Consider the following 21,027-nt stretch of genomic DNA (forward strand, 5'->3'; position numbering starts at 1 on the left):
TTTCCTGCGGAGGTAATGACAACCATCTGCTCTGCTTCTTTAACACAAATGTAGTCCCAGATCATCAGTGGCTGTGGAAGTGTGTTTGATTAATTGGGATAACAACATGTTTCAGCATCATGTCCTTTACCAAAGAGGATTTGAAATTCGTTACTGAATACTTCTCTGTACCCCCTTGGTTCCTTGTTTCCTTCTCTTCAGGCGCCAATATATTTTGCAATTGTTTCTTATCCACTTAATGTCCCCACAGATTTTTTTCAACTTGGTCACAAGTTGACTTATGTTTCTGCTTCTTGTCTTTCACTTCTTTTGTTGTGTATTTTCTGTTTTCAAGGCACATTGCTGTCCTGACGCTTTTATGTATTTTTTGGTTTAATTGGACATATTCCTTTAACTGCAGACTGCAAGGAATTGTCTTTTGCCACACTATTGATTCACCATCTTTCCATTGTTTTAATTGACATGCATATAGTTTTGCCTTGTTTTCTGTCATTCAGCCTGATTCAACAGATTCTATTCTATACTCTTTGACATGCAAGCTAATTTGCCTAGCTAGGCACATGTATGTATTTTTCTTTTAATCAAAGTGCAAGAAGTCTCTTTTTTTCCAACTAATATAATTAGTATTTTGAGGATACACCTCATGCTACCAGAATTAAGTTTTTCAATTAAAGAATTGTGTACCATATCAGTTTTTTATGCTAAAATAATTGAACACTTTTGAGTAGTGCTTCTATAGTTTTTACCTGGAGCTGCAGAAACACTGAAGGCTGCAAGGACCATTTTATTTGAGCAGTTTTCTTCTGTTTTAGATTTAGCTTTCATGCTTGTCTTTCAGTTTCAATATTTTCACACAGGTAGAGGAGCACTATATCTAGGAGAATGGTTTACTTTTGCAATTTTGACCTTGGTTTGCCTTTGAGATGTTGCTTTGTTTTTGTAGGTTTTCTTTCAATCCTGAACATTTTGCACCTCTGTAAGTCTATGTAAATGAATTGCTGACTTTACTAAATCAGTGTAATCTGATGGGGCTTACTTATGGTAAATGTTGAATCATTTTGGTTTATGTACTAGTTTGATCTGAAAATGTAACAATAAGATGAAACATTTGATCACAAAAACATCCCTATGTCTCCTTGACTAAACGAATAGTTTTCTAAGATACTTGACTGTGCGGGGAATTGTGAGCAAGCAAATAACAGAAGTGGTTCTCTTTTGACGTCAAGACCTCAGGAATTTTTTTATAGCTGCATAATACATAGAATTTAACCCAAACAAAGACATTTGAATTCTAGACAGATAATACTGACATTGGTAATGAAGTGTGTGATTATGCTAGTGCATTAGAGGAGATTCAAAGTGGTGCTTTTCAAAGCCGAGGGTTCTTGTTGTGGTGAGCTGGTGTCCTGCAGGTTTTTGTTCCATTACACTTTCTGTTCGATGAGAGTTAATGAGCCACAGCTGGTCTATTTCTAACTGACGCCTTCAGGGAGGAACATAAAGCTGCAGGACATCAACTCTGGAGAAACAGAACACTGCTATTTTTTTCTTCTTCTTCTTCTTTTAAGAAGTATATCCATGAGTTTTATAGCCAAACAGCAGTTCACAGCTCTAAAATCAATGTTGCAATTAGTCATTAGGGACTACATATTTACTATGTTTTTTAATATTTACATTTAAATAAGCTCTACATCTTGGTAGTAGTGGCTTTTATTGGCCCATAAAGACGAAATACAGATTGCACACATTATAAAAATGTATATTAAACCCCCAAAGCCTCTTTGCATACACTCTCGGTATTTATGTTATGAGCCGTGTGGCCAACAGTGTTGATATCCCACTTTAGCTGAGATTGATGTTTCAGCAGAGCTTCAGGGAGAATGATAATCAAAGTCCAGGTGCAGCGATTGATTCCTTTTTGCTCGTCCTGTGCTATGATTTCCACGCTGTTTCAAAACTACAGTGGCTTTCTGTATGTTGACAAATCACTAAGATGGGTGAGCCAATCATGTTGGGCACGTAGTCGAGAAGCGCCTTAAAAATCAATACCTTCAATATCCTTCTTGGCTCTTTCTGCCTTTAGTCTATGTAGTGGAAAACCTAAGAAATGATAAAATTTACTTTTTCATATGTTCTGTTTTTGCACCCAGCCTTTTCTTAGTGTGGTCAGTCTGCTTCCTCTTCCATCGCAGTGATCTCATGTTTATGTCCAATGTGTGGGCAGATTGGGTAATACAACCTGTCACAGCACCTTTGTATTCTTTGACTTGCTCCGGTATCGATTGTCTTAATGTAGTGGAGTAAAACATGACTTTAATTACCAATTTCACCACTTACTGTTATGTTTAGAGCCCCCCAATGATCCCTGCTTTCACCTAACATAATACAGGGTTTTTTAATTTGCCACACAGTTTGGTGTAATTTATTCATATAAAGTATGGGTGACTTAAGAATGCTAATAAGAGTAAAAAAAAAAAAATGCTTTTTTGACTAAATATACAATTTTCTTCCAGATGTGATGGAGCTGCTGGTGTTCAGTTAAAAATATCAGGCAGTTAACTTTTGCATTTGGCTAAAAGGGATTACACATTTAAGCATTTATTAAGTAAAACATTAAAACTTGACAAATACAGCTTTGCTTAAGTCATAAATGATCAAAATACAGCTTTGCTTAAGTATACTTTACTTTGTACATGTAGAGCTGGTAGAGGCAGCACAGCATCGTAAATAGTTATGGTGTTGATGCTTAGTTGAGTCCACAACATCAGTCTCACTCAAAGTCTGACTTAGCTTACAAAGTTCAGCTGGATTAATAAAGCCAAACAGAATCATATGTTCTGTGTAATGGCCTGAATCAGGTTTGCAAATAATCTATTTTTTTTTCTTTTTTTAGCAAACTGCCGGTGCATTCACACATTCATGCCGACAGTGGCAATTATCCTTTGGTTCCATCTGCTTTCTCTATATTTCTAGCCAATTAAAGTACTATAATTAAATTGTGTGTATGTGTGTTTGTGTTTGTTGAAGTGGTCAAAACTTAAAAAGACCTTTGGATTTAAAAGAAATTTTATTTTCAGAATGCTTGCTAATTGCAATCAAGGCACTGCGCATCTATGTTTTTACAATTGTATTTGTCAAAAGTAGTTACACTATTCAATCTTTTTACATGAAGCCTAATCAAAGTACACCAATAAAAATAAACTGGTCAAACTTATTGTGTGTTTTTATTGCTATTTTGATGGTATTATTGCTGTTTCCTGCAGTTACTTCAGTGTTGCAGTAAGCTTCTTGGTAGCATCTTAGACCAGTTACAGAGAATTGTCCAGATATTGTAATTGCATTGTTGACTTTCTGCTTTTGTACCCTTATCTTGAAAACAAGAATTATTTGATTCTTTTGCAACCTGCTAACTATGGTTTTAGCATAGAAAATAGCAAACATCACAAAAATGCAATGGCCACTGAATTTCATTTCAGGCTCATTAGGTTTTCTATAATTGATTAAAGGTGTGAACTTAACAAGACTGAATGCTGAAACAAAATCAAAGGTTATATTAACAATGTTTTTGTCAACGGGTTTGCACATTTATGCAGTTGTAATTTTTTCTTTCATAAATGTTATTTTTAATCTGCAATATCTTCTTTCTTTATTTGAATATTAGATTTATTTTTGAAGGATGCATGCATATTCTAATATTGGATTGCCTAGTTCCTGTACTTAATAAAACAGGAAGTAGCTGCTAAAAATATCTTTGATATTCTACAAGCAAACTGAAATTTGCAGGTTTTGGCAACCTTGTACTGTGTCGAATCTGTGAGAAGTTTTCATGTTAGAGCCAGGGCTGCAAAAATATTGGCAAACTGTACTTGAAACTGATTAAATGGGTAAAAATATTCATGAGGCATAAAATTTAAACATTCCTTTTCTAGTTTGAAGCAAATTAACTAGATCATGAGCTGTTTTATGCATTTTAAAGCTCTGTCTGGGGGAGAGATTTTTCCAACTAACTTTAGCTTCATCACAGAAAACTTAAAGGTTTCTGCTATATTACTGCTGAACATTAATAATGCGGTTACATAAGGAAGTGATTGAATATATGCTAAAAATATGAGTGCAGAGTTTTAAAGTGATTTTTTGCTAAAAATATGTTTAAACTGGTATGGATCACAGAACTCCCATACCATTTTGTTCAGTGTAAATGAGAAGCTAATGTCTAATTATCTAAATTGAAAGACTTTCAAAAGCTAATTATACATTTTCCAACAAAGAGTAAAACAGGAATCCCTCATACGTTATATCTCCTGCAGACCTGAGAATCCCTCATCAGTGATCAAAATGTGAATTAACCTTGGCATTTGAAGTAAGAACCTCTTTTCAATTTGCATTAAAAACAGGCAGATCTGTCACTTATTAATTAAGAAGATGTTCCTTTCATTTAGGCACAGCACAGTAAATTTGTCTGTTCGCTACAGAAAGTATGTCATGGATTGTGAACACAGATGATGCAGATACTCAGTCTCAAAAACCTCATATTTGTTTAATTTTCCTGCACAATTTTAACTTCTTTTCTATAACTGTTACACAATGTTAGACTTAATCATCCATCCATCCATCCATCCATCCATCCATCCATCCATCCATCCATCCATCCATCCATCCATCCATCCATCCATCCATCCATCCATCCATCCATCCATCCATCTATTTTCTGGTCACCCTTGTCCCCCATAATGGGGTCGGGAGGGTTGCTGGTGTCTATCTCCAGCTGTGTTCCGGGAGAGAGGCGGGGTCACCCTGGACAGGTCGCCAGTCTGTCGCAGGGCAACAGACATACAGGACACACAACCATTCACACACACACTCACACCTAGGGAGAATTTAGAGAGACCAATTAACCTGACAGTCATGTTTTTGGAGTGTGGGAGGAAGCTGGAGAACCCGGAGAGAACCCATGCATGCACAGGGAAAACATGCAAACTCCATGCGGAAAGACCCCAGGCCGGGAATCAAACCCAGGACCTTCTTGCTGCAAGGCAACAGCTCTACCAGCTACGCCACTGTGCAGCCCCTTAGACCTAATCATAATATATCAAAACACTTCAACTAAACCATCATGTCAATAATCTGAAAGTTGGTTTGCATCCACAATTTTCTCTTGAAATCAGGTGACTCAACCATCCAGCACAGCTGGTGCAAAGTCTTTTGAAATTACTTTTGAGAACAGTTCATGTGGCATGGCAGTTTTTTATTTCATTTTCCACTGTGCTTCAATTTCCACATAATTCTTAACAGCTGGCACACACAAACAAAAAGACACAACTGGGAAAATATTTCCAAAAAAAGAGCCACCATGTCAGACAGGTTTCAGAGGTGAGAACAAGTCCACACCCCATATGACTCATAAGCTGCAAAGTTTTCACCCGGAGGACTAAGAAAGCAGAAGTTTCTTGTCAAACAATCATTTTTTAAATTGGAAGTTCTTCAATTCTTAGTTACACACCCTGAAGCTAAGGAACTAAAACAGCATGTCTCTAAACAGTAGATATAACTTTTTCTCTTATGCACAATATATATTTAAAACAATATTTCCATTAATGTGATATTCATCTTGTAGCAAACCTATTAAAATAAAAAAAGCCAAGGAAAGCTTGGTTTGATTTAGTGTGTGCTTATTGCTAATGATGAAGCTGGAGGATTTCTTGAGAAAATCTCTTCTGCAAAGCATCCCTGTAGCAAAATGTGAAGGACAAAACAGTAATTTGTGATTAATGACCCAAAGGAAACTCTGGTGTTGGTCAAAACTGCACTGTTGTAACAAGTGCGCATAATTTTTTATTGCTTATAATATTAAGAATGTACCAAGAATAGTTGCTTGTTTTTTGTTTAGTTTTTTTTCTTTTCTTTTGATAAATGCAATAATAGGTCTACAATACTCAAAGTAATTATCAACTGACAGAATATTGCTGGAAATGGACTAAATAGGCTTTTTTTCTAGTCAATATCAGTTTCTGATTTTCTTTGATATTTGACCTGCAAATTATTAGTTTTTGCTAAGAAATGAAAACACATTCAGTAAATTTAGACACGAGTTAAATATAATCATATTTTCTTATGAAATAAAAGGTGCTGCTACAGGTTCCTTGAGAGAGACTATAGTTTGAGAACTAACAGAAAATTAAGGGATTTCAAGAAAATCAAAGCAAATATTGCATTTTTTTCAGTTTTGAGTATTATGTGGTTATAATACAACACTCTACTTTTTTTTTTACCACTGTTAAAAAAGGCAATCATGTAATTCTATTTACCTAAAATATACTAAAAACTAAAACCAGTTTACTCAAAGTTTTCCTTTTCGAGATTTTTGACATAATTTATGTTTCTGCAATCACTGTTTTTCCCTTCTTTTATTTCTCTACTGTGGTAACCAGAGGAAATCATAAACATCCAATTCTGCTTTATAGAACTGCCATTCTTGGAATGAATGTTTTCAACATAGCTTTCATTGTAACTGATTATAGAATTAAATAAAAAGGTTTTCTTAAATTAGTACTTGTGGAGTCACTAGTGAGTAAGAATAGACTAAAAACATACAATCATGCCAGATGAGAAGTGTCAGTGCTTGCTGCTTCACAAAAAGTTAGTGACAGTGTTTGTCACACCACTAACAACAAAACACGAATTGAAAATGTCATCATAACCTCAATGTGACCTCAAGTGTAACGCCAGCAGCCATTTAAAGGAAATAACTCACCGCCAGCAGCAGAGGGCGGCTTTCTTTGACAGCGCCCACGCAGCCCAGACATCCGATCACCATGATGATTGTCCCCACTGCGATGAGCAGATTGGCTGCCGACAGAGAGGGAAGGGATGATGACAGCGTGGCAAAGTTTCCCTGGGTCACTGAGAGCCAGATTCCGACTCCCAGGATGCCACATCCTCCCAACTGCAGATGAAACCCAAAGAGACACATCGCTGTTAATAAGTCCGGTTAAAGGCAAGGTAAGGCAACTTTATTTATATAGCACCTTCCAGCCAAAGACAATTCAAAGTGCTTGTGCAAGAACATTAAAAACAACAACAAAAATCAAGCAGATTAAAAATAAACAAAATAAACATAAACATTTTGAATGTTGTGAATGAATGGAGCTAGAAAAAAAATTAAGAATAGGCACCATCAAATAAGAAGGCTTCTAGCCTTGTTTTAAATAAACTCAAGGTAGAGGCAGTCTTACAATGAGCAGGATGCTTATTCCAGAGTGTTGGAGCATAAAAACTAAAAGCTGCTTCACCATGTTTAATTCTGACTCTCTGAATAGTTATTAGGTTTGGTTCTGATGAACTTAAAGGTCTGAGTGGTATATATGGTTGAAGAAGATCAGAAATGTAGTCTGGGTTTCTATTATCAAGTGCTTTGTAAACCATTAAGAAGATTTTAAATTCTATTCTATGAGCAACAGGCAGCCAGTGTAGGGATCTTAGAACTGGACTGATATGCTGATCTCTTTTTGCTTTAGTAAGGACTCTTGCAGCAGCATTCTGGAGAAGCTGGAGCTGTCTTATTGCTTTTTTTGATAATCCAGTAAATATGCCATTGGAGTAATCGAGTCTACTAAAAACAAAGGCATAAACTAATTTTTCTGAATCTTGAGGGGACACGAGTTGTCTAATTTTAAGCAATATTTTTTAGATGGTAGTATGATATTTTTATGATAGATTTGATGTGGTTATTAAAGTTCAGATCAGGATCCATGATCATCCCCAGATTCTTGGCTTTGTCAGGGCAAATAAGATAAGTTTGATATTGGTTGATAAATGCTTGAAATTGATTATGTCTAGGTTATGCTTTTTGAGAAGTAGTTTAACTACATTGTTAATTGTTTCCTAACAGCAGACACAGAGGAGTTTATTGTCTCCCTTATTTTCACCGTTTTATTTATGAAAAAGGTGGTAAATTTATCACAAGCCTCGGAGGAGACAAATTCACGCTTAACAGAAGAAGGTAAATTTGTCAATCTGTCAACAATCGAGAACAGAGTACGAGAGTTGTTGATAGAAGTAGAAATGACATTTGAAAAAAAAACTCTCTCTTTCATTTCACAGTTCAAAATTAAACATTTTGAGTTTATCTTTGTAGATATCTAAATGGTAGCTTAGTTTTACGCCACCAACGTTCTGCTCTTCAGCACTCCCTTTTCCCTTTTCCAACCAACTCAAAATTTCTCCAATGTGGTTCACGTTTCCCAGAGATTACTTTTGTAGTAACAGGAGCAATAGTGTCAATAACCTTCTCAACTTTTAAAATGAAATTGTCTCTTAGATCACTCAGATAAGTACAGGAGTGTATAGCAGTTGAAGGAAAAGCCTGAATAAATTGATCCACAGTAGTTTCCGTAATGCATCTTACTTGTGTATAGTTGTCTTTTTGTGCAGGGAGAAAACTGTCCCAAAAAATACAAAAGTGATCTGAAAATGCTGCATCAAGCTCTACAGTTTTAGATATGATGAGTGTTTTAGAAATAATAAGGCCCAAAGTGTGTCCATGATTATGTGTGGGTTCCAAGACATGTTGGATTAGTCCGTAGTTATTCAGGATTTGACCTGGCTCTTTACTGCCTCGATCCAGTGGATTCTTGATATGAAAATTAAAATTACCAACAATAAGAACAAAATCAAAATCAACCAAAATTAGGGATAATAATTCAGTGAAATCATCAAAGAAGTTTGCAAAGAGTTTTGGAGGTCTGTATATATTCAGCAGCAAGATACGAGAGGACGAGTTTAGTTGCAAGGCAACATATTCAAAAGATAAAAAGTTTACACAAGATGTCTGCTTACAAGTAAAGGCAGAATTATACAAGACTGCGACTCCACCTCCTCTTTTTTCAGTTCTGGTCTGGCTTATAAAGCTAAAATTTGGAGGACATGATTCAATAAGAATAGATGAGCTGTTATGTTGATTCAGCCAAGTTTTGGTCAGGAACAAAAAATTAAGATGATGATCAATAATAAAGTCTTGAATGAAAAAATATTTTCCTGCCAAAGATCTGATATTTAATAAAGCCAATTTTAACATGCAGCATGAAGCTTTCAGATTTCTATTTGGTTTCAATATTGGTTGAAGTGGAATAGACACTAAACTTTGCAGTCAAGAGACTATTTTGTCTCTGCATGATTTTACTCATTTTTGTCTGTAATTTATCAGAATTGGTATTATTGAGGGTCCCTCAAAAGTAGAAGTTGATTTCACCGAGCTGAAGTCAGGAAGATGAATCTCACTAACTTGTTTATTTTTTACAACATTATTCTGTAATCCCTCATTTTCCTCAGATGGCAAACAAAGCAATAATTTGATGTTATTGTGAGGTGTCTAAGAAAATAAAATAAATTGTTTTCTTGTAAAATGTTGTATAAGACCTAATTAACTAATTGGCACTTGTCCAGCAAATTAAAGAGTTTAGAGAGAAGTAAAGAGGCAGTTTTCTTTGCTGCAAGAGAAAGTAAAATGTTTGCCAAAAAGACACAAATTAATGTATTAGACATTGTCTGCTTCTTCTAGGTACCTCTTATGGAGTCACTAATAGCCTGTTCACCAATGACTGACAATGAGCACATGTGTATCTTTTAAAAACTGATATAACACATAGAATCCCTTGTTTTCTTTATAATTAACACATTAGGCTTTTGAATTAGCTTTTGAATTTCTGCAACATCTCACTTCTGCATGGACAGCGTGACACACTGTGAGGAGTCAGTGAAAAAAAATGCAGTGTTACTGTTCAGTTCACAACACTGCAGGATTGAAAGGTTTCATTCTCAACTTAAAAGAGGTCAAAAACAGCCAAGCAGAACATTTTGACATAAACTCTCTCTAAGAAAAGGTGGCTAATAAAATTCTCATAAAAAGATAAATAAACACGTTTGTGAGCTTTAACGATGTGCATCTAGGGTACAAATATTTCACAACTAAATGCCTGCTTTCTTTTGCCTCCATTTTACCCTGCAATTGGTGCTGGGGTATTTTTGAGTTAGTTTTCTTTATAAAAGCTCATTAACCTTCATAATTGCATAAGCCTTTGCTTTAAACACTAAAATGAGTAATTTTGGTTAACCTCAGTGTGCTGCTTCTATCTTCAAATCATAATTCTGCAGATTATCCAACAAAATTAGAAACAATGAATGTTGTCTGACTGCTGAGGTTGATCAGTTTTTATACACAATGTTACTTGACAAAATTTTAATTTTAACCTTACTGGTGAGGATAACTCTACATAGAAAGGCTACCTTTTGTTTCTTTCTCACGTCTAAAGGTTTTAGATTATTACAAATATTTTAACATCAGACAATCTTTCAAATTATTATTTGATTTTCTGAACTATTATGCTAGCAAATATTTACAATTCCTATCTTTTTAACATCACAGTGGAGGAAAGCTTGAGTCCAAAGCTTGAGTGCGCCCAACCATAAGAAACTCTTGACCTTTAAGATTCTCCTTCAAGATATTCTCACAAGCAAAAATGAATAGTTTCACCATTTATGGCAAGATCATCGTACTTCCATCATGTCCTATGTAAAAGGACAGGATTTTCTTTTACAGATTTTTTATGTTTGCTAAGAGCAATACTTGTGAATGGATGCACAGTTTGATGAACATAACACATTCCCAGAGTGAGCTATTGTCTGAGTTAACAAAGTTCACCGAAAGCCTACAAGGAACAACAAACCCCCATGGGTAAATCTATACTATTGATTGTAAACCGTGCTCCTGAATACATAATTTGGGAGTATGGATATGATTTTGATGAAAGTGAGCCAATGTGCTCTGAACTCTGTAGTCTGCAGGGTTTTGTGTTAAGGTATTGTTTGCATTTCACCTAAATAAACAAAGGAGAGTAAGGCCATTTCATATATTTTAAATATTTTTAAAACCTTATTTAAGTGTATGTTGTGTTTGACAAAAGCAATATATTAGAATCAGAAGATACATGTAATATTGTAATATTTTTGTGATTTTCAATAAATGTGTGTGTCAGTCACATTCATCAGCTGAAGCTGTTAACACTGATGTACATTTTATAATTTTGAGGGAACATATTTTCAACATAATAAGAGTTTACTTCATTTTAGTTCTATCCAGTCTTATCGTTCACATTCAGAACATATATGACTGCAAAATGCCAGGCACAAAGATCTCAGATACAGCCTGCCTATTGAAAACATCCATCATTTCCACAATAAATGGACAGCTGTGTACTGGAGCAGCCAAAGGCAGTAAGATTTATGCAGATAAATACATGTGTATTGTTCCCCCACACTATATTTGCTTTCCATTTTCAGCTGTAGCATGATATCCTATCTAATGAGCTCTTGAGGAAATAGGGAAAGAGAAAAATTAACAATAAAAATGTTGACACTGAGCTTTTCTTCTCTTTTATACCTCCACAGAGATTTTGGAGGCGTGCAAGTGAAGGGCCTTTGAGTCACCTTAAAGCATTCGATGAGGAAGATTCTTGGACAGAGACAGCAGAGATTGATCAATACTCTGATGGGAACCACAGGGAATGTTAATGATGTTGATCATGTGTGCCATCTGATAAAGATTAGCAGCCCTAAAGACTGCAAAGAATGGAAACCATTAAGTTAGGGTGACCAGACGTCCTCTTTTTCCCGGACATGTCCTACTTTTCAGACCTAAAAAAATGTCCGGGGGGAATTTCAAAATCGTCCGGGATTTTGGTCAACTGCCTCAAAACACATTACATAGCTTACAGTGCATTGTGATTACATTGCCACTCTGTTCCACTACTCCATTCCAGACTAAAATATTTATCTAAACTGAAAGAGCTGAATATATTAAAAAAAAAACAATTATTACATAACATTTTCAAATGAATGAACAAGATAGTGCAGAAAGGCAGACTCAACAGCAGTTATGCAGCAATAATTCAACAAAATACAGAAGTGCTAAATTATTTCACAGGCTAACCGTCATAGATATTTTCTTTAATAACAAGATTCAAATTCATTAGTTAACTATTGTAAATTTAACGTGCATGTTTCATTTCAGACATGACAGGCAAATAGAACATACTCACAGACTGAAAAAGACAGCAATATTTTAAAGAAAGAATCATGACTCAATTTAATAAATGATCCCATCACACAACCATTGCAGCCCATCTGGGTTTCAGAGATCTAATCGTACGGACACAGAGCATCTCTGCCTCATTACCCATCAGTGAGGTAACATTCCATGTCCTTAAAGCCAGATTACACCCCCAGAATTTGATAATAAATAATAATAATGACACGTTTTATTATTAGGCACCTTTCCAGGAACTCAAGGTCACGCTACATCATTTAACACAAAACAGCACAGCAAAGCTTTTGTTCTACCACCTTGCATGGAACTTGATCTCGACATCTAGCCTGAGCTGAGTTCGGTTGAGTCCCAGGAGCCGAAGCTCAACCATCAAGCTCACAGGCATTGCAAAACATAAAAAAAAAAAATGTAATTACAAATGGTCCAAATGTAATTTGAAACACCAGAAAATTTAATTCAAAAACCACACACAAAAAAGTCAAGAAACTCATGAGTGTTTATTAAAAACACACTACAACAGCAACACTTTTCGTTCTTATACTTCTGTATATGTTTGTATACTAACATAATTTCAAACTGATTAGTTTTCATCTGCAATAAAACAAGACAAGCAAGAAAACAACAAAAAAGAACAGATGCCTAAATGTTTGCTATCACGCTGTTTTAAAGAGCTTAAATGAATTGAGGCAACTGCACAGCCTCCCCCTCTCACAGCATGTCACTGTGTTCATGGCAGTGTCTAACTCCAGCCACTGATTAGGACCAGGACTGTGGAAACACGTAGTTTTCTTTAACTCCTATTGAGTGGGCTGTTTTTTTACACATAAAAAACAGAAATACTGATTTAAACTTGCCTCCTGCATAATACAAGCTGAAAGTTTTAATGACTCCACTCACCAATGAAGAATATCATCACTTTGATCTCATCGATGCTCCATCTAAAACATGTGTGCCCATTAACATAAATATGTTGATATAATCCAGGTCAAAGTCTGAGTTTTACTCATGCATGAAGAGAATATGTGCTGATTTTGGCAACACCATACTAATACATATATGTATACACAACGCATCCCTAGTGTTTGAAAAAGTATGAGGTAAAGCAAGAGGGGGACTTTCCGTTTAAATGGAAACATATATATATATATATATATATTTTTTTTTTTTCCTTCTCATACTTTGATGCTGGATTCATGTATGCAGTTTGACCCTCGAGGGAGGTCTTTTGTCCTGTAATCTGCTCTCAAGGTCACAGCCTGTTGGTGAGGTTTCAAAGGTTAGAGAGAAAATCTGCTCAAAAATACCCGTAAGAAACTAAAATACTGAAGACTTTGGTCAATATAAGTTCCTATTCAAAAACGTTATTATTTTGCCAATGATGTTCATTTGTAAAAATGTGCCAGAATTTAATGACATTGGACCTCAGAGAGGCATCAACCTTCAGCTAATCATTACTGCATGCCAAGTTCTCAGTATGAAACTTGGCTAATAGCTCTTGCCACATTTAGTTGGAGCTAAAATGTTGCTTTTGTTCATTTGTGTTATTTTTTTCTATTTCTAATGGGTTATACTGAAAACATGATAGTAAAAGGACCTTTAGGATAATTACTAAAGCAAACCACTCAAGTTACAATAAATACTTGTTTGTTGTATGTTGAAATGGAAGATGATTAAAATTTTTGCATACTGATGTACTTGTGAAACAATTAGACAATAATTTAATATTAAAAATTGAAGTTGTTTCAAATCTAAAGTCAAAGTCAACAGAAAAAATAGCTTTATATGTAGTTATTTTGACATATAAAACATTCAATTTAAAATTCAATCAAGGTCAATTGTATTCAGATGTCTCTTTTTCAAACTACATGAACTGTAATTAAAGAATTGATGAAAACCAGAAGTTCTGATATAAATTTTTCCAATAATATAGTGTGAATTCAAAACATTATCAGTTATCCTTGGCCTTTTATTTGACATAAACCTCTCCTAATCTTTATTTTCATTGGTTTTAATTCTGCAATAACTAATTTTTTTCCCCCACAGATTTACCCTTGATATCCAAGATAAGAGTAATTGACTCCTGTTCTTGACCCTTTTCTTAATAGTCCTTTTTTTGTAAAGTGACATAAATTGCATGGGTGCTATTTTTACACACAGAGCTGTATTTAACAATTACGCTTATGACACTAGACTTGCATGATATATTTAATCTCAATCATCATCACAATAATAATGCATGGAATATCCCAACCACACCTGATAATTTGGAGGCAATGTATTATATTTCAAGTAACATGCATTACTGTTTTGCATGTGACAAGTCAGATTGACATCATGTTTTTGACTACTTTGTCTTGGTGGTTTAGCAGCAACTGATATTGTCATCACAGTATTCAACTATATTGCAGTTGCACATTTTGCTTATATTGTGTACAGTGGCCATAGTTAGCTGTATTCTAGTTGAGTGCAACATCTATGTGCACTTCAGTGAATAAACTGGATTCCCTAAGTCTACAAGTCCAAATGCAGCTTCCGAAATCAAATGTTACCTGTAAGCTGTCATTTAATTATGTAAAGGAGGACCTAATTGTAGACAAGAGGCAGGCAGATTTTAATTAGTAAAAAATGTACTATGGTGATTACTGGAGTGGAAACAGGTGAGTGATTAGACTGATTACACAGCAGCTGGGAGCAACATGAACTGGGCCAACTGATGGCAGGACGTAGCTAGCACAATCTGAATGAGCATCATTTATCCGAAATGCATTGCACTGTCAACAACATGGCGACATCCGTGTGACAATATTTTATTACAATTTATAAAAACTAAACAACCTACAATATTATCCCTATATATATTTTTTTACATCTAAAATGAATAATTCTCAAGTAAAGGATATTGTTACAACTAATCGTGGATCCCTTTAATAATTAAAACAAAAAATGGACCTAATAATTAAAAGTCAGACCAAGAGTGTTAAAAGAAATCAAATATTTTCATGTCATGAAAGAAACATACATTATTTAACAGAAAGAAAAGCAGACTCAAATATTATGAGGCTCTATATGACTTTATGTAAAGCAAAAAACTTGGAGTGGAATAAAAACACTGCCTGAGAGACATTTACGTTAAGGCCAATTATTAAGGGGTATGTGAAATTCTTAACTTGGATGTGTCAGAACCACCATGAGTTTAGTATTCAGTAAGACTGTCACATATGTAAAACATTGTCAAAGCTACAGGAATAAAATACTTATTTGCAACTTGCAACCATAATGCATGTGATTCAGGTAGTACATTATCCCCAGATAGTCAGAGATTAGACTTCTGACACAAGCAGATCACAGCAATACTGTGGCTATCTTTTTTTTTTTTTTTTTTTTTTTTTTTTTTGCTGGGCCAAACCGACACACCAAGATTGCATAAAGCATTTTTCCCCTTTTGCTTGACATAGATCTGTCAGGAGAATGTGTGGAAAATCCGAGCTAGATTTTTTTCCCCCACACTCGTTGTTCCCACATGCATCTCACAGCTGGAGATTCTCTACTGAAAATGTGTGAGACAAGCTGCAGACAAGGCTCTATATGCAAAACCCAGGAGGCTGAATTTCATTTACAACACAATGAGAATAGCAGTTGAGTCTCTTGTTATAATTATGCTAAAATTACATACAGTATCTGATGATATCACCAGTAGCAGGTAAAAAGCAACTTATGTGTTAGTGGAAATTAAGGCACCGTGTCAACACTCACTTGTACGAAAGTTCAGGAATTTTCCTAAACCATTATCAACACTAACTGCAAATTGCAATGTTTTATCTATGTCCAGCAGACACACCTCTGTGTCAATACAGAACAGTTATGTACACACGAGCAAAGTTGCCCATAAAACCTTGCAGCTCTTTTCCCTCACAGGCTTAAACACATTATTTAAATACTGCAATCTAGAAGCAAGTTATTAAATGAAAATTACCTTAAAGTTTTAATCTTTTGAAACACAGTAAAAACAGATTAGAGGCATCCCACATGGGCAAAATTACAGATTTATTACTCTCAGGTCAAGCATATTAAAGTGCTTTAGGGAAGCTGAATAAGGAAGAAGTTTACCTCCACATTACTGCCTGTTATGCGGCAACCTCCTCTGCCACACAACAGGCAATGGAGGTCAACTGAAGCTGCCCCACTCTGGTCCAGTTAAAAGGGTAAAATAAATTATATGTGATTTGATGTATTTACTGAAGGTAAATAATTAAGCACCATTAATAGATGCTCCCTGACCAGTGACCATCCAGTCAAAAACTAAATAAATCAAATCTTTTTTTCTGATCATTGAATGCATCATAACAGGCTACACTTATAAGAATATTATTTGGTGAGGATGTTGGTTCTGAGAGAAGGCTAAAAGTTATTTTCATCATCAGTAGGATATTTAAAAAGAAGGCACAGGAAGCACAGACATGTAAGAAGCTATTTAAAAAGGAACAAGCCACAAGAGAAAACTCTAAGGCCTAATGTTCAAAATGGCACCTGAGAAGAATTAAAATTACCTGTCTTTATCGTATTGTATTATTCGTATTGCTGAATATGTTGACCTGTTATTACAGTGAATTATAGCTCAAAAGTGATGATAGAATTAGTTGCAGACTCCTTCCTTTCCACAGTTATTAGAATATTTATTGTGACAGTGTACATTGGGTGTTTTGAACAATTCTTCCACCATTCTTCCAGCTGAGCTAAGTTTTTGTTGTTCTATTTCGGTTTATTCAAAGCAGAATTATATAACAACTTGAAACAAATGTGATGAACCTATACATGAATATTACTGTACATAAATATCCTGTAGATATGGCCTAACTACAGGATAAGGCCATATCACCAGTTAATACAATCTGACTACATTTTAATGTCTTGTGAAATATACTCAGGCATATCACGAATCAATAAATTATCTTAAAATAAGTAAACAAATGCAGAAACATTTTGAAGAGACAGGTTTATAATTGGGTAAAAAAAAAAAAAAAGTATTAAAAGTAAGAATTTCTGTACAATGTCATTGAAAGGCTTAATTAACCTTTTACTGTTCTAAAATAACTCCATTATTCCAAAGCTTGAGGCATTTAGACAGAGGGCTCTTTAAAACCTCGGGATCTGTAAGTTCCCAAAAACCTCTTGGGGTCCTGTGAATCACCTGCACTCTTTCTGTGACCTCGTCTCAGAAGAAGACAGTTTTTGAAAGATGAAGTTCATCAAGACCTAACTTAGGTCATCCAGGGGACAAGGTTACCTCACTAGTCAGCCTTTAATAAGAATCAGTGGGCTGGGGAAGCTAAATTCCTGATTGCCAGTATTATTTTAGAGTTAGCATTGTTCTCAATTTTGTAGTTTAAAGTAGATTTGTTGCATTTGTTAATTTGCTCTATGTTTATTTCTGGTTATCAGGGGCAATGGCCTAAAAGTAACAGATATAAATGTAACAGATCTATTTATTACAATATAGAATATGGAATATTGCAATACTGTCTTGCTTTAGTGGCTTACAGATTGTGGTTCATCAAACAGATCAGAAATCTCTTCATGGCTGTTTTTTTTTTCAAACTAGGCTATCTCAAATAGGCTACCTACAAAGTTAGAAACAGCCCTTATAAAGCCAAGGAAACTGCTAGCAGCTACTTTTGCTGATATACAATTCATATAGTTTAAAATGTTTCTGTAATTATTGCATGTTTTGAGATAACAGTAAAAACATGACTGGTATTTCCAGGGAGGGGACATCATCTCTACAACTAATATAAATAATTAATGCCCACTCACAGTTGGAAGCCTGGAAAAAATATGTTCATTGCTGATTAATGTGTCTTTTTATATTACAGTTCTTAAAAAGGAATCAGAATTAGTTGAAATTGCTAATGGCAGGTCAGCTTATGAAAATCAAGAATCTGAAATCAGTCACCAAATTCTAATTGGTACAATTATATTATTAAACATTTTCAGAGTTTATTAAATTACTAGTTGCCTGAGGAAAAAGAAAATTCACAATTTCACCTCATTGCAGTCTTTCAACCTGCAAATTCTGATTGTGTTTACGGAAATGTTCTACTCCAACTTCAACAGCCAAATACATTCCAACGGGGTCAGGAAAATCCATCAATTGACCAGTGAACAGATGGTTTCTCTCTTCCCTTGAAGAAGAAATTATTTATTTGAGGCGCAAAATCCAAGGTGAATGTGTTGGATGATTCCAAATAAGCAAGAATATTATTATTGAGTTCAGAAAAAAATACCAACAGATAAACAGTGTTATTTTTATTATTTTCTTTGTGTCAAAGTCGTTGCTGCAACCAAAAGAGGAAAAGATAATCATTTGTAATAAAAAAACAAAAAAAAAACAAGCTTTTCTGTGCATAGATTGAGAATGGCTATGAGTAATTTGGGGTCTGGGTCTGTACTTTACTTAATTAATCAAAAATATATATTGACCGAATAAGCAATATTTTCAAGTCCAAGCCCCTTTATGCTGCTAAATATTTTAACACTCGAGTTCAACAAAAAAGATATTTGTTGTTTCTAATCTGTTATTTAGGTTATAGCTTGGTGCTAACCAACTCCTTTTTCCACAACTTGCACATGCAAATGCTCTTTTCCAGTAACCCATCAGATTGTTTTTGAAGTAAAAATTAACCCCACGTTGCCCAAAAGAAGTAGCTTTTCCATTCATCTTGCTTGAGTGACAGATTTACAGGAGTGTAAATATAAAAGTTGTGGCCAAAGTGAAAAGGCAATTAATTGCGTTAACATTTTTAATGCATATTTTATGTAAGTAATGAATCAAAACTAATGTGCTAAATTCATCACCCTAATATAAGTGCTAGTGAATAGTTCAGTTTCTCATTAGTTTTGAAAACCAGCCCATCACATCTTTTTGAATCCCATCTCAAATGAGCATATGAACCTGACTGAGTGAATAGCATATTTTTTTGACGAACAGGCAGTAATGTTTGAAGGTGAATTATTCTCTGGGATTTTTTTTCATCCATCAGCTATCCTGAGGCTGTGCACACTCCTCCATCATGCTATATCCGAACCGGTGGTGGAGTCAGCAGGAAAGCTGTTTTGTTCTAAAGTTTGCTCATCATTCAGCCATTTTACAGCTCTGGCAGATGCCTCAGTCTTTTATTCTGAGTTAACTTGTATCCCGTTGTGACAGCTATTCTGCAAAACGAGGAAAATTGAAATTGATTTTTCACAATTATCATTAGCTTCTTGTACATACAGTGTCTTGATCAATAAAAATGCAGACATGCTATAAAATCTTTTCCATTTTTGTGGCTTGTGGAGCAGGTGTAGATGCATTGCTATGAATCTTCAAAGTCTAACTGGGGACTTAGGATGTGACACATCCGGCACAAACATCAAACTTTGCTCTTGTTTGCTTTTTCACTCTCTCTGGAGAGGGACCCCTTCAGCACAAACTTAAACCTACACAACTAGCTGCACGTTAGATGTCTGTCTCTACCGGAAAACACAGCTAATTAGAGCTGCTTACTAATCATGACACACCAAGGTCTTTAAGCAAATGTGGACATTCTGAACATATGTTTCTAAAAAGGAAAATATGGTTAATTAAAATAAATGCATACTTTTTCCTTTGCTTTCTCTCTAGATCATGAGCTTTTTGAAAAGACAAATTTATTCAGTCCTCCCATCACCCTCCTTGTTTCATGTTGACAAACACAATTTTTACATGCACAGCTAGCAGGAACGCAGCTGCATTTTCTTCATGACTGGGAGGTGCATGGTCACACATGACTGAGCCCTAAATCAAAGAGTCAATAATGAAGTGCTGAGATGCATTCATATCATATTGATCCTGACTTCACCAGGAGGTAGACTATTATGCTCCAATTATTGATGTGAAACAGAAGAGGCTGTTTTACTCTGACAAAGCAGAAAAAAAGAGTTGTTTTACAAACTTCCGACACAAAGGACACAAACTGCACTACATTATTTTTTTTTTAATCTGTTGCCAAATAGCTCATTTGTAAGGATAGCAATCCTGCTGCAGGTTCTCAATAATTATGTAATTCAATGGCTTCTGTCTAGAATAGATGAGATTACAACACAATACAGCTGACTGCAGAAGTCATTTGGGAAAATCAAATACCTTAGCTTTATACATATATTTGTAACAGCATAGCTATTGTATAAAAATTTAATTTAAATGAAACATTGTCAAGCTTGTACAATTACTATATAAATTACTGCAAGTTATGATCCATAGTCAGAATGTTTCTTATGGTCCTTTATCTGATGGTTTTATCTTGTCTTGCTAATTTTTTAGGTGTTCTTTGCATTGTCAAGATACCACAATTCATCAATGATAACAGTTTTTTAGTAAACATTCACTCATTAAAATAGTGCCAAACTTTTAAAGTCCAATCAAATCATCTCCCACCTTTTATTTAACATTGACATTCATGTTGTGCGTAGAAAAGAAATATTGTAAAAAATTTCAAACATTTATTCAGCAATTTTCTTTTTGTCTGCATTCATGTCAAAGCTTTTAAAAACACAACAAAAAAACTGATTTATTGTGCAACAGGAATCTTCAGATCACAGTTTAATGTGCTACTGATTGTTGAAATGAGAGTGAAAATCATTGTAAAAATTAATACAATATTAAGTTTCTGAGGAAAATGTGAAACAATCCATATAATTATAATTAAGCTGAAGCAGAAGAACCTGAAACATGACAATGACCCAAAACATATTAGTAAATCCAAAGACTGGCTGAAAATTACAAAATAAATGGCTGAATCAAAGCCTGTCTATTGAGCTCATTGAGATGCTTGAAGTGAACTGTAGATTTCTGAAAGCCCTCAAACATCTCACAGCTGAAATTGAGGAGCAATGAAAACATTCCTTAGACT

The 21,027-nt window shown here is 34.8% G+C and overlaps 1 protein-coding gene across 3 annotated transcripts in view; it reads right to left on the reverse strand.

The window, feature by feature from the left end:
• tspan4a (tetraspanin 4a) overlaps positions 1-21,027 on the reverse strand; it is a 160,959-nt gene that overhangs the window by 50,376 nt on the left and 89,556 nt on the right. For all 3 annotated transcript variants that reach the window (XM_044142595.1, XM_044142589.1, XM_044142603.1), the window contains one exon: positions 6,752-6,943. In XM_044142595.1, the coding sequence (XP_043998530.1) occupies positions 6,752-6,943 (192 nt within the window). The remainder of the gene's footprint in view (positions 1-6,751; positions 6,944-21,027) is intronic.

The sequence above is a fragment of the Gambusia affinis genome, linkage group LG02, assembly GCF_019740435.1.
Source record: "Gambusia affinis linkage group LG02, SWU_Gaff_1.0, whole genome shotgun sequence".
Lineage (NCBI taxonomy): Eukaryota > Metazoa > Chordata > Actinopteri > Cyprinodontiformes > Poeciliidae > Gambusia > Gambusia affinis.